Source organism: Vidua macroura, chromosome 1, assembly GCF_024509145.1.
Source record: "Vidua macroura isolate BioBank_ID:100142 chromosome 1, ASM2450914v1, whole genome shotgun sequence".
Lineage (NCBI taxonomy): Eukaryota > Metazoa > Chordata > Aves > Passeriformes > Viduidae > Vidua > Vidua macroura.
Genome location: NC_071571.1, coordinates 80,316,677 through 80,330,779, shown reverse-complemented (window position 1 = coordinate 80,330,779; position 14,103 = coordinate 80,316,677). Strand labels below are relative to the sequence as shown.

Below are 14,103 nucleotides of genomic sequence, written 5' to 3'. Positions count from 1 at the left end.
AAGATGTCCAATTTATTGTTGAAAGTAATTTGTATATGCCAGAAGACAAATATGACAAATATAATTTAATCCCTGGCTGTGAGAACACATTGGTGCCATTCCCACCATAGAAGTACTTGCATCCTGAGCAGGAGAGTCCGACTTTTAGCCACTGCTGCTCAAACCTGTTCAGCTCTTTTATTTTCCTCTGAAGGGAACACTGTCATCTCAAATGTGCTTCTCAAGTGTGCTTCAAAGGCTTAGTTGTCATGGAAAGCCATGTTGTTGCCTGGCTTCCTGGAGGCTTGTGATTTGCTTTGCCAAGATGCATTTTTGATCTCCCATAGATTGCTATATACAGCAGCTTGTAATATGTCTTATGAATAAAGGAGAAATAAATCTTTGTTGCTGACTGTCTTGAATACCTTCTCAGGCTCTGGAGGACCGTCCAAGTTCCTTGTTGGTAGATCAAGGTGACAGCAGCAGTCCATCGTTCAACCCTTCAGATAACTCCCTTCTATCCTCCTCGTCACCCATAGATGAGATGGAGGAAAGGAAATCCAGCTCCTTAAAAAGACGACAGTAAGACCAGTTTTTTACAATTTTCCTTTTTTTTTTTTTTTTTTTTTACAATGCTTATTTTGAACTGGCAGCAGAAGCTGTTAGTCTGAAAATGGGAGGACTTGTCAAGCATTAGGTGTCAAGCATGTGGTCACATTTCTCTGTGACATTCAATCTGTGATTTTTAATTCTAGTCGTACCTGTGTTTGACTTCTGCTGCATGTCACTCCCATTTATTTGGGAAGATGCTGATCTTTAAATGTCCAAAGGTCTATTAGGCTTGAAAAAAATTGTCATTCCCCTCATTCTGTTCCAACCCATGCTTAATTTCTTTATCTAGTAGTAAACTGTTACCATGGTAGAATAAAAACATGCCTGGTTTCGAATTTTTTAAACTTGTATGTGGAAATAGCCATCCATATAGCTAAGAGTCCCCAGACCAGAGACATAATAGCATTTTATTTTAAACAATAGTTAAATGTTTAATTTTAATGTCATGTTTAAGAAGACATCTGACTTTAGATAAACAGAAGCAAGCCTTGTCCAGTTTCAAAGTCAAAGCAGTGTCTTGCTAAGAACCAATGTACACTAATTCTTCCATTTCAGTTCTGTCTATCAAACATATGTGATTGCAAATGTCAAAAAAGTTGTATGCCATTAATCCTCCTGAAAAATCTGTTTCATTTTTTAATATTTGTTCACCTTTTCCCTTCCACTGTAGCTATGTCTTACAGGAATTAGTGGAGACAGAGCGAGATTATGTGCGAGATCTGGGCTATGTAGTTGAGGTATGATGTTTTTAATTCTCTTGATTTCTTTTTTTTTTTTTATGTGTTACTAACTAGCTATGCAGCCTGAACCTCACTATGTTTTTCAAAATGATACATAGGAAGAGACTAAAAATGTGAAAGTTTACATTCTGAGTTTTCCCTCCTGTAAGCTTTTAATGTATAAAATACTACATCACATTTTACTCCTTTTTTCCTGTTACTGTGTTCACTTTGAGGAATGTAGCTCTTTGCCTTTTTTTTTTTTTTAATCACTACTTCTGGCCTAGTGTTATCCTAGTAGATAGTGGATTTATTTAGCACATCTAAATTAAAAAAAAAAAAAAATGTACCTCAGCATACAGAGCAGCTATCCAAGATTTGAAGGTTCTCCTTCCTCTTCTACCACTAGGCTTCTCTTAGACTTCCTAGCTTCTCCTGCTGTAAATTGAGATAACATGACCCATCTTCCCTCAGTCTTCAGCTACCAACAAAATGTATTTGGAAGAGTAGAAAGAATGAGCATGACAGTGAATTTTAGCCTAATAAATTTTAATTCTTAAACTCTATTTTGGAGGCAGGGAAGGAAAGAAAGATTAGCATTGTGATAGTGTTTTAACAGTATTTAAAGGGTGCATTAGGAGGCTGTGAATAGATGTGTTTTTGTAAATAATAACACAATTTTTGGTGAAAATGCTGGACATCAAAACATACACTTGGAATACCAAAACTAGGCCTGGCTATATAGGAACAGAACTATTGTGGGGTAAAAGAGAAGGAATAGAGTTGCATGAATATTACAAAATTTAAAAACACTCCAAATCTGCTCAGTGAGACAGCTGTGTAGACACCAAAACAAAGATGAGACTATGGGCAAATGTAAGAGGAACTTCATTGCAGCAAGAATACTTGCTAACAGAATTGATTTAATTTTTTTTTTGTGTGTGTGTGTTTGGCTTGCTGATACTGCATGGAGTGCAGTCCCATGGGCAGTTTCCTCCTCAGTGCACTTTGGTGTGGGGTGTGAGTGAAATAAGAGACAGAGCAAAGCAGCGCAGAAGCCACTTGAGTGGCTCTGACATTTCAGGCAGTAAGGAGAAGGGCTGTGGAAGTTTCCTTCATGCTCCGAGCCTGTTCACACAGGCTAAATTAGACAGAGTGAATTAATTTTTCTAGCACTGTTGTGTAGACAGCCTCACCTCAATTTGTTATACTTTGAGTCTGTGCTTTATGTTATGCTGTGTTATAGAACAGTTTTCTGGTTTGGCTTTGTGTCCCAAGTGGTTGATGCCATTGGACATCTGGGAAAAGGGGGATTAAAAGAAAACTTCATTTTTTTTTAAGTAAGAATGTTCACAGTGAATTCACTCGGACTGTTGCAGGGTTATATGGCACTTATGAAGGAAGATGGTGTACCTGATGATATGAAAGGCAAAGACAAGATTGTATTTGGAAACATTCACCAGATTTATGACTGGCACAGAGAGTACGTATTGTACCTAAAAAATATTAGATTGAGGAAATAATTCCTAAAGTCAGATATTCAGATACAAGGTAAATGCAGTTGGTTTTGTGCTTTAGTTGTAGAAAATGTAACTTCAGCTTACAAATGTTGGTGTGATGATTTGCTTTAAAGAAGGATGCATGTGTATATAAATATACATATATATATAGCAAGTACTTCAACTGAAGGACTCTAATATTGACAGAACTTTGTACATTGCTTTCTCTCTAACAATACAGTCTTAAGAATTTGTTAGGGATGGTTAGCAAAGTAATATTAGCATCTCAAACATTCAGACTAGGAAGGGGAAAGCTTTCAATCAATATATGTGAAATTTAATAATTTTTTTAGTGAATGTCAGGGGGTTTTTGTCGTCTTGGCATGGATTCAGCATGTCCTTTTAAAAATCTATATTGAAATATTACACTCTTACCATTGTCAGTTTGGACATACATTAATATCCAACGCTGCTAATCGGGGACACAAAAGTGTGTTGCCTTGCAGTAAGACCACTTTGCCTTGCAATTACCTGTTGCTATAATGTGTGCTGTCAGAAAAAAAGTGTTTATTCTGTTTATGTTCAGCTTCTTTTTAGGAGAGTTGGAGAAGTGCCTTGAAGATCCAGAAAAGCTGGGATCCCTGTTTGTTAAACATGTAAGTGCAAATGTCTTTTTTGGCAAACTCTTGCTGCTACTGGCCAACATGATTGACTATTAAGTACAACAGAGTTAAGAAAGTGCTGTACAGTGTTTTTCACCTGTAAGAGGTGGAGAGATACCTTTTAAAAGCTTATAAATAGAAGAAGTAAATGTTCTAGTTTTTCTCTAGGCGCCATTTCTCTATTCAGTTGCACTTCAGTGCAGGGGAATCATCATTTCATATGACACCTACCTTCTAATCCTAGGTATCCGTGCAGTAGCATGGAATATAAGAAATAAAAATAGGAAAGAGGCTCATTCTTCTTCCAGTTTGAGTGTGTTCTAGTTCTGTATTCTTTTCCCTTCTGAGAATTTGTTGCTGGCAAAGTGGGTAACCTGTAGGAAGTAGCTCTCCCTGTTGCTGATTGCTGTTCTACTTTCTCTTGGTATTATTTGTAATTGAGTTGTCTTTGAAAGGCACCTTTACCGCTCCAGATGGAAAGGCAAGCTGTGATGCTATTACAGCATCCTCTAGCAAAACCCTATCGGCTAGAACACAGTGATTCAGTTCCTGTTCTTAATCTGAATCTGTGTCCTTTCCAATCTCCAACTTATTTTTTAATTTCTTCCTTACCATTTATCTTCACTGGTCAGTATTCTGTAAGTCTCTGGGAAGCAAAGCCTTTAACCCCAAACAAATCCTAGCAGAGTGATAGGAAAGATTTTGGAGTAGGTATGTCTGTACTTCTTAACCAGCAATGTCAGTAATCAAGAATAAATCTTAAAGACAGAAGTTAAGTCCTCTCTCTTTTTCTGTTGCTTTCATGTTAAAAGCACATGCACAAGATAAAGGATCTGAGTTAAAAAATGCTAGTGCCTCCATTTCCAGGCTTCATCACCTACATCCCCATCCAAACTCCAGTAGGACAGCCAATACTAAATAAAAGACATGAAGGTTTTCTCCTAACTGTTCTGTACATGTAAACAGGAGGAGGTAATTATTCTAATAAATTTCAATAATAATCACATTATTAAAATTGAATAAAAAATACTATCTTTCAAAGGCTCTATTACAGAATCACTGAATGGTTAAGGTTGGAAGGGATCACTGTGGGGTCATCTTGTCAAACCTTCCATGGCTCTTGGTAAAAGAAAAATAGAACCATTATCATGCTTAACTTTATTGTGGGACCTGATGAGCTATCATCTCTGAACACCTGCCAATTCAGAGGATTTATAGCTGTGGGATTTTTTTTCACTTGTTGGTTTTCTAAAATCATAATGATGTTCCCAAATAAATGTGTTTTCAGATCTGTAAGTCCTGCATATGTAACTGATTCTTTTCCTTAAAGGGATCTTTTTTAAGTTCATACATATGAACTGCAGTGCTTCTTAAAATAATACTCCATTTTAATCTGGAATGTGTTTTTCTTGATAATGATGTATCATTTTGTGTCTTTGTTCCTCTAGGAGAGAAGGTTGCACATGTACATAGTTTACTGCCAAAACAAACCAAAGTCTGAGCACATTGTCTCAGAATACATTGATACGTTTTTTGAGGTAAGTTCATGAGAGAGGATGTCTGAGGTGAATGATTATCAAATGTGTTGATCAAACCAGAAAAAAACCCCAAAAATGCAGCAGATATTGTTGTTAATGTTTTAAATTACAATTTTTTTGCCATTTCTGTTTTGATTTCTCAAATCTGATACAGACTCCTAGAGATGAAAACTAAGGGTTAGGTATACGATATTAATTAATCAGTAGTCTTATCCTTAGTAGCCTTAGCCCAGGCAGTCACCAGTGCATTTTATATGGAATGGCAATTCTGGATAAGCAGAGATCACTGTTGAAAATAGGCTGTATACAGCCTGTGACTGAAAAATTACATTTCACTGGGAAGCCTTGTCAAGAAAGACACAAAAGATGCTTGCAGAAGGGAATACCTTGGGAGCAACAGTGATCAGGGGAAGGACTCCAACTTTTGCTAACTGAAGATTAGATTTCTGACTTTTGCCAGTTTCTGGTGTGATAACAATTAATACGGATATATCCTTGTTTATATATATATATATATTTCTCACCATACGTATGCTGTGTTTCTAACTTAACAAAACAAAAGTTTTTCTAACTGAACAAACAAAAATGTTTGTTTTACAACTCTCAGGATCTAAAGCAACGCCTGGGCCACAGACTTCAGCTCACAGACTTGCTAATAAAACCTGTGCAGAGAATTATGAAATACCAGCTGTTACTAAAGGTAAAGTGATGTTGAGATGAATGAGTTGTGTTAATAGATATGTAATAGATGTGTTAACAGATAGGTTTTCTTTTTTAATTAATGCTGATGTTTTTCCATGCCTTTCCCTAACAGAACCCAGATTTGTAAGCAATGCCATATGATTATTTTCTGAGCACATTCAGGTAGTTATAAAAATTGCAGTAGATGGCTTGGGCAGAAATTTGTTTTTTCTTTTAACAGTTAAAGACCAAATGTTTAGCCCATGGAAATGTTTAAAATTTGTACCAGTGGCATAGGAATGAGAGAAGAAGCTCTCAACTGTGTTCAGATGTAAACATGATATAAGTTGTTGGGACTCATCACAACTTTTCCAGCTATACCTGCAATCACTTTAATATCACATAAGTGTTTACTGAAGAGCAGCCCTGTGTAGCACAGAGGTCATTGCCTTAGCATATGTATTTGTATGAGTTAAATCCACATCAGTGGATTCTGCAGTCTGTCATATTCTGATAGAGAATATCAAATTCAGATTTTCTAAGATTTCTTGTTGATGATTAATGAGAAAAGAAATATTACTTGATTCTTTTTTTCTTTTTCAGGACTTCCTCAAGTATTCTAAAAAAGCTAATCTTGACACAACAGAACTAGAGGTACTTGAGACATTTTCTCTTAGTGATATGTATTATTTTAACTCAGAACTTCTCTTGTTTTGGCAGAGTCACTTTCATTTTCTGATCTTCCTAATAAAGTGATTTTAAGTGTTTACTTCTTGCATTTCTGGTCTAAAGCAACCATCTCAAATGAAACAAAATTTTATGCTACTAACTCCTTTGGAAAATAAAGCTTTGACTTTTTATTTGTCTTGAACAGAAAGCTGTAGAGGTCATGTGTATAGTACCAAAACGGTGTAATGACATGATGAATGTTGGCCGCCTACAAGGATTTGATGTAAGTTGGCTGGAGTTTTGCTTTGAGATTTTATCAGGTTCTCTAGAAATTAATCATTAATATTGTGGGGAGAAATGTGTACAGTGCTTCTTCACTATCTGTTTAGCTGGTGCAAAAAGCAGTAAATGAAAAATCAAGTCTTAGCCCTGCCAAGGACCTTTTCCTGGGAAACATTACCTGCTGTGTCAATCACATTAGGTAAAGCCCTTCTGCAAAGACAAGAAAGGGCCAGTCTTATTACAGTTCCCTTGTTGGCTAAAGGCTTGCAAAATAGTGAAATAATCACTTATCAGCAGGTGAGCAGACCTGACTTCAGTAGTGTAGACATAGGAGGAGTCACTGAGGTCAGTCATGTACTTGAGGCAACTGTAGCCCTCCTTGTTTGCTAAGTCTAGAAGAGATGGAAATCAGCTACTGGAGCAGGGTGCATCAGCCAGGCCACAGTCACATGTTCTACTTGCAAAGCTGTAGATGCAGACATGAACTTGAAATCTGCCCCTACTCAGCACCCTGGAAGATTATATGGGTAACTGTTGGAGTTATTCAGGATAGAGAAATGAAAGCCTTAGTTCCAAGCCTCAAAATGCAGGATGAATTGAAAAGGGTGGAGTGGATTTTTGGGGTTTGGTCTGGGTTTTTGTTTGTTTGTTTGGGGTTTTTTTTTGTTTGGTGTGTTGGTTTTGGTGTTGGTTTTTTGTTTGGTTTTTTTGTGTGTGTGGTTCTTTTTGATGTTTGGGTTTTTTTTGAGAAAGAGCACAAGAATATCTTGTGTATAAGAGGAGAAGTGAATATATTGTGGTTAATGAGAGTTGGAGGGTGGGAAATACACAAAGCAATTTGTCATGAACATGTGCTCAAAAAAGTTGATTGGGAAAAGAAACAAAGAACTTCACTAAATATGTTTTTTCTTGCCTCTGTATTTAGGGTAAAATTGTAGCCCAGGGTAAGCTCCTGCTCCAGGACACATTCTTGGTTACAGACCAGGATGCAGGACTTCTGCCACGCTGCAAGGAGAGACGGGTCTTCCTGTTTGAGCAGATTGTCATTTTCAGTGAGCTGCTAGATAAAAAGAAAGGTTTCTCCATGCCCGGATTCTTGTTTAAAAACAGTATCAAGGTAACTGTTGTGTGTTAGTCTTTTGTGTCCCCTGCACAAACTCTGCTAAGGTAACAGTTTCTCATTCTGTGGGCAGTCAGGAGTGACATCTAGGTGTGCAACCGTAGAGAACAATGAATTGCCAGTCATTTCCTGAAATTACTTCCTACCAAATTTATTCTCACTCCAATGTTAAGTGGAGATCTTTGTATCCCAGTACTCTGATGCCTCCTGCTTGAAGCATATCAAAGCAGATGTTCTGGCACAAAGTGCTGGACAAGTATTCAAAAAGTTTAGTTTTCAGCTCTGTGCTGTGTATACACCACATTGCAAAGTCATTGCAAGTAGAGATAATAACTTTTTGTATCCTTTCCAATACCCAAATATGTAGATAACATGTAAGCAGTGTGACCTTCTGAGATATGTCAGCTCTTCCTCAAACAAAATAAGTGTTTCCCCACTTCAAGATTTTCCTGAAAAAACCTGATAATATTAGGACTCAGTAGCCCTCACAAAGTGTTTTGGGTGGACCCTGCTTCCCCTAATTCACCTTGGTGCTCTGTCTGCCACCTGAACCTGTTTATAACTATGGCTGAACAGCCAGGTCCAAGGTATTGCTGTATCTGCAGCTGAAACCTTTAGTGGGGCCAGTGGTAGAGAGAGTTCCACAGCATTTTAACTAATCTGAAAGGAAAGTGAGGGATAGAGAGTATTGGGCCATGCTGACCTGCTGGAGATTGTTCAGGCACAGTGTGTCAGTAAGCTGTACACTAATTCTTAGTTTACTGGAATTAAGTAACTTCATTTTGTGGTATTATTTTGCTACGAGTGGTTATCATTTGAAGATCTGACTCTAAACTCCTAAGAAAGAGATTTTAAACTTATGTTTCCCATAAAATACATGCTACTTTTTTTTCATGAAGGTGAGTTGCCTTTCTCTGGAGGAAAATGTGGACAGCGATCCATGTAAATTTGCACTAACATCAAGAACGGGCGATGTCACGGAGACCTTTATTTTGCATTCTGCCAGTCCAGGAGTCCGCCAGTTATGGATCCATGAAATTAACCAAATTTTGGAAAACCAGCGCAACTTCTTAAATGGTAAATTATTTTCTTTTACTGAAAGTTCGTAATTGGATGACTTTTTTTCTTGGCTTTGAAATGTTTTGCAAGTTGCCTTTTTCCTGAGCTAATACAGAACAGTTGGGGGATATGTGCTGCATTTCTGCTTCAGAACAGATGCTTGCATTTATTATAAGAGTGGTAGTCTGAATTTACATGGTGTTCTCTTGGTGAAATTTTCCAAATGTTTTGTAGGAGTGAATCAAGATAGGTGCCATCCGTTGAGAGCTTGTGTACCTCTTTTAAGCAACTGCAAGCCTTTAAAGGCTAAACCCAAGTGGAATTTTAAGCATCTATTCAGAATATGTTTTGCTTCTATTATTTTGGTGGCAATTGTTGTCGTATCTTACTGTGGCAGCAACATTCAGATTCTGCAGGAGAAAAGTAGAAGGTGGTATTGTCCATTGTGACACTAAAAGGTTCTTGCTCTACTTTTATGTCTATCGGTTGTTGTCGTAACCTAGATTTTTTTAAACAGTTGTAATGAGTAACAACAAGCAGAGAATGTGGAGTGACACCTGTTTTTTCCCAGCTTGGCTGCTGTCTGACAGTGTGATCCTAGAGGAAAACATCATCTTAGTTTCAGATTTTTAATCTTTAATATAGGTAGATAGAGCAGGTCATGAAGGTTAGATACAGAAAAGTGACATGAAGTCTGTGGCATCTTTCCACTGCTAAGGAAATTTATTTGAACAGCACTCCCCTTTTTGCCAGTAGACATGTCTGTTTTAAACTGTTCCTGTTCCCTTTCCTGCCCCCTTTCCCCTGATCGCCTCCCCCCTCACCCCCACTGCAGCCTTGACGTCCCCGATCGAGTACCAGAGGAACCACAGCAGTGGTGGAGGCGGCGGCGGGAGCAGCAGCGGTAACAGCGGCGGCCCCAGCAGCTGTACTGGCATCCCCAGCTCCAGCCGTAGCCGGCCATCCCGGATCCCCCAGCCTGTCAGACACCATTCCCCAGTCCTGGTCTCCTCTGCAGCCTCGGCCCAAGCAGAGGCAGACAAGATGTCAGGTATGTCCATTCACAATCACTCCCTGCCACACTACAACACCTCTTTAGAAACTGGCCTGAGCCAGCCAGACAGGCACCCTCCCAGTGCAGAGCCGGATGGTCCTCAGAGAGAAGCTGAACAGATTCCCAAGATGAAAGTTATTGAAAGTCCCAGGAAGACAGCAGGAAACATTTCTGGCTCAGCTGATGGAGCCCAGAAAGACTTACGTGGAATCTCAGAGGACAGTCGAACAAGAAACAGCATAGGATCACTGACGCTTGGGAAGCCAAGGCCAGGAGCCATCTCTCCAATGAACTCTCCTCTGTCCACGACTTTCCCTTCTCCTTTTGGCAAGGAAACCTTTCCACCCAGCAGCCCCCTGCAGAAGGGCTCCTTTTGGAGCTCCATCCCAGCATCCCCTGCCAGCCGCCCTGGCTCCTTCACTTTCCCTGGGGACAATGACTCCCTCCAGCGGCAGGTCCACCGCCACTCTTCACACAGCAAGGACACAGACCGCATGAGCACATGCTCCTCGACCAGCGAGCAGTCAGTTCACTCCACCCAGAGTAATGGGGTAAGAGCGGAGCACCTCTGTCCTGCGAGCTCGTCTAAAACCTTCCTTGCTCCCTTTCTGTGCGTTGCCATCATTCTCCATACTAACTTCTGGCTCTCCGGTGCTGTACTGCTCTGAAATAATCAACTGTTCCAGTATCTTCTGCGCATTAAAAAACCAAGAGCGTCTACCTGTGTGTGTGTATACATGCAAACATGGCTATGTATACAGACACAAAAGCAACTGCTAACATTAGATGCGATTTCTGCCTCTGCTGAAAATATAGATCACTAGGCTGATACCTACTAACTTGCTGTCCTTGCTTTTTTCGTCTCTAATTTGAAGGCACATAATTAACATGCTGAAGTGTGGCAGCCAGAGCACCTTGGGGTATGCATTGTGCCAGCACTTAAATCTGACTTCAGGATTTTGGCAGTTTGCCTTGGGGCTTTTTTCCCTTTCACACACAAATTTGCCACCATTGTCCTGTTGAGTTTTGACTTCGTGGAAACATCTACGTTCCCTGGGCTGCTTGAGTTTTATTTTTTTATTAATTTATTTTTCCCCCCCTCTCCTTTCAGCCTTAGTTGTTATACATCAATCTCTTTTTAAATCCTATGTTTGATCAAGGAAGCTTCCTGCAATCCACTCAAAATAGGCCATCAAAACCTAACGACAATAATCCTACTTCTACTACAACCAAAACGATTACCCGCTCCACTTGTCTTTTCTCCTTTGTAAGAAGAACTGGTTTCGGTTTTCTGGAGATTCAGCCTCTTAGTGTGCACTTGGTGTGTTTGTGCAGAAATCCAGGCTGTCAACAGAATCTACGTTATCTCTAATAACATCCACCAGGAAAGCAACACAGCCATCACAGGGGCACGTGCAAATATAAAGCAAAAATGTTGAGGCATTTGCCATGGAGGCGGTAGGCAGGTTATGGTGCCTTTCTTTTTAAACTCACATTTTATTTTTCTCTCACTAAGCATTGTGTTCATGAATGTTTGTTTTTCTACTCTCTCACAAATGGTATGCAATACCAGTTTTGCAAATCACCTAACTTGCTGGACCTTTTTTAAACGCATGTGTTTCTTTATAGAACTATTTAACACACAAAGCTTTCTTGACTTCTTAGTTCTTACGCTTACTTTTATATTAGCTTCAGAAGAAAAAAAAATTATGCTTTGCACGTTTTATATTTTTATTCTGATCTTCCTTCAGCTTTTTATTTGGTTTAGCTCTGTCTTATGTTTATCTTCAGTCTAGCTAAATGTGATGTGATGTAATGTAATGCAAAATCTGGGGTGATTTGAGTATTTTGCATTTACTGCATAGTATGTGAATTAAGATGGTGGTACTTGCATAATACTAATTCAGGTTGCTGCATCAAATAAAGAGGAGGAGAAAGATGGGATGGCACTGAGTTTTCAAAACATTTGGATTTTGATACTATCTCAGCAAAGACACCATTGCTTGTTTTTATCTCACTGTAAAATGTAATGCTGGAATGCATGCGTTCTGCTTCACAGCTACATAACTCTTTTATCTGGTAATTGAGATGGGCCGTAAGTCCTCATTTATAACCTCATTTCTATACCAATCATCAGGATTCCACACCACATTGAACAAGTTGGAGAAAATGGGTTGTGAAGGTTTATTTTAATTTAACCATTTTTGTATGTATATACACATGCACATAAGGCTGTGGTCAATTACTTAAGGAAAAATTATGTCTAAGAAGAAAAAGGAGTAAGTTTTGGTAGCTGAGGAATATGGGAGGAATTTTTTTATATTTTGTTTGTAGATCCTCCTCTAATCCCATAGTTGAGGTCAGTGATGACCAGAAGTACTTTCAGTAAGAAAACATTACTGTGCAAGAATAATTGCTTCCTTGGAAGGCAAAAGGAAAGACTGTCTTTCCGTGGTGAGAATGAATTCTGGTATAAACACATTCTCAGGAACATTTGTCACTTAGTAGTTACCAGACAGTTGTTTATTTAACAGATTTAACTGTCCCTTTTGAACATAAGAAATATTCAGAGTTTATCATGATCCTTCAAGACTTAAATGTCAGAAAGAAATATTATGTTACAGAAAGGTCAGTCTTGCAGTTACACAAATTCTACTGCATCCTAAGAAACAGTATGTTCAGGAATTTTGTGCGGAGTAAGGTTTGAGGCTTAGGATATTTCAACTTTACTTCATCTTTCCCTGTAAGTCAAACAGGAGGAGTCAACAAAAGCTGTGCTTTTGACTAGAGTTATTTTTCATCTAGGTAAAAGAATGTAGCAAGTTGTCATCCTAATTTAAATAATGACTGAAAATGAGACTTAATTTCTTTGGTTCAACTGTTCCAGTTTGTCTGAATCATAGAAAGGATTTACTAATACAAAAGGCCATGCAGGCCATCCTCTAAATGAGAAAAGAATTAGTTCTCCCACTGGAAATACAGCATCTGAAATTAATGTAAATAGCCTTTAGTAGAGTTAAAACCCACAATGAGATCTTTCTCACTGAGGTAGCATATGCTTCATCATTGTAATATGGCAAAAAAATATTTGAGTCACTCATTTGAATATAACAGTCCAGCTAGAATAAAATGTACAGAGTCACTGGCACTCCAAGCATCAGGGTGTTAAACATGCTATGAAATTAGTAATCTAAGACTGTTCCATTCCAAATGTCTTGGTTTCTCAGCCAGAGTCCTCAGGGAAGCACAGGCACAGAGGGATGGAGTGATTTGTTCAAGGCCTTTAGCAGATTGCAAGAGAACGCAGTGTTCAGGGCTCCCAGTTCACCATGTTGTTAACTGAACCCCTCTGTATCTCCTCAATATTTGAGAAATATTTGACAGTTTTGAGAAAAAAAGAAAAGATGCTGTTTTAATCCTGTATGCCAAGCCTTCCACTGGCTACTAGCACCTGAGTGGTACTAATGGGGTTCTGCTCTATAAGCAATAGGAGTACCCAGGACATGGGCACTCATTTCCTTCTTCAGCTCAGCTTCTACTGAGACATAGTGAGCCCTCATTGGCACTGAGCGACCTGAAACAATTTGAAGTAAGAACAGAGGCAAAAGACAGGCACACACACTTCATGCCACTTCATTAATAGGCCATTCACCTTGGTTTTAACTTGTTTCAAGAAAGAAATAATTACTGAGGGAGTAGGTTGTGTAACCTGATAACAGTTTTCACACTTCCATTTATGAGGAATAGATGCAAATGGACAAAGTCTTACTTTTAAAAAATAATAATTTCCGGTAGGTTCGTTGTCAGGAGTAGGCTTTTTGTTCTGAAAGTTATATGATTTTGAATGTACACCTTCTCAGTCATAATTAGCTTTCCACAGATGCTTGCTGGGGAAATGAACAAAATCATTTGTTCAATCAACAGTAGTTGAAAGTGTATTATAAACAGGTAACAACACTCAGCTGAGTCACTAATCAGTTAGAAGGGATTCTTACAGTTTAGGGGATCAATTTGACCATCAAAGGAATAATTTCTTATTTCAGTAATTTACTTCATCCTCTGCATTTAAACTTCATCATACAGATGAAACCAGAGATAAGTCTTGTGGTTTTGAGAGATGCTGTCAAAACCCTGTTTTGTTCTTTTGTAGCTTGTTATGCTTTGTGTGCAGAAGGCCAGTGTCTGAGATCTGACAGGTAGTCTAGGAAAGACTTCATATATTTTTCATT

The 14,103-nt window shown here is 38.7% G+C and overlaps 1 protein-coding gene across 1 annotated transcript in view; it reads left to right on the top strand.

Annotated features, from left to right (window-relative positions):
* Nucleotides 1–14,103, top strand: part of TRIO (trio Rho guanine nucleotide exchange factor) — a 245,629-nt gene that overhangs the window by 219,312 nt on the left and 12,214 nt on the right. The window contains exons 38-48 of the mRNA XM_053999279.1: nt 413–561; nt 1,262–1,328; nt 2,690–2,793; nt 3,396–3,465; nt 4,920–5,009; nt 5,617–5,709; nt 6,294–6,344; nt 6,565–6,642; nt 7,567–7,758; nt 8,661–8,838; nt 9,656–10,425. Of these exons, the coding sequence (XP_053855254.1) occupies nt 413–561; nt 1,262–1,328; nt 2,690–2,793; nt 3,396–3,465; nt 4,920–5,009; nt 5,617–5,709; nt 6,294–6,344; nt 6,565–6,642; nt 7,567–7,758; nt 8,661–8,838; nt 9,656–10,425 (1,842 nt within the window). The remainder of the gene's footprint in view (nt 1–412; nt 562–1,261; nt 1,329–2,689; nt 2,794–3,395; nt 3,466–4,919; nt 5,010–5,616; nt 5,710–6,293; nt 6,345–6,564; nt 6,643–7,566; nt 7,759–8,660; nt 8,839–9,655; nt 10,426–14,103) is intronic.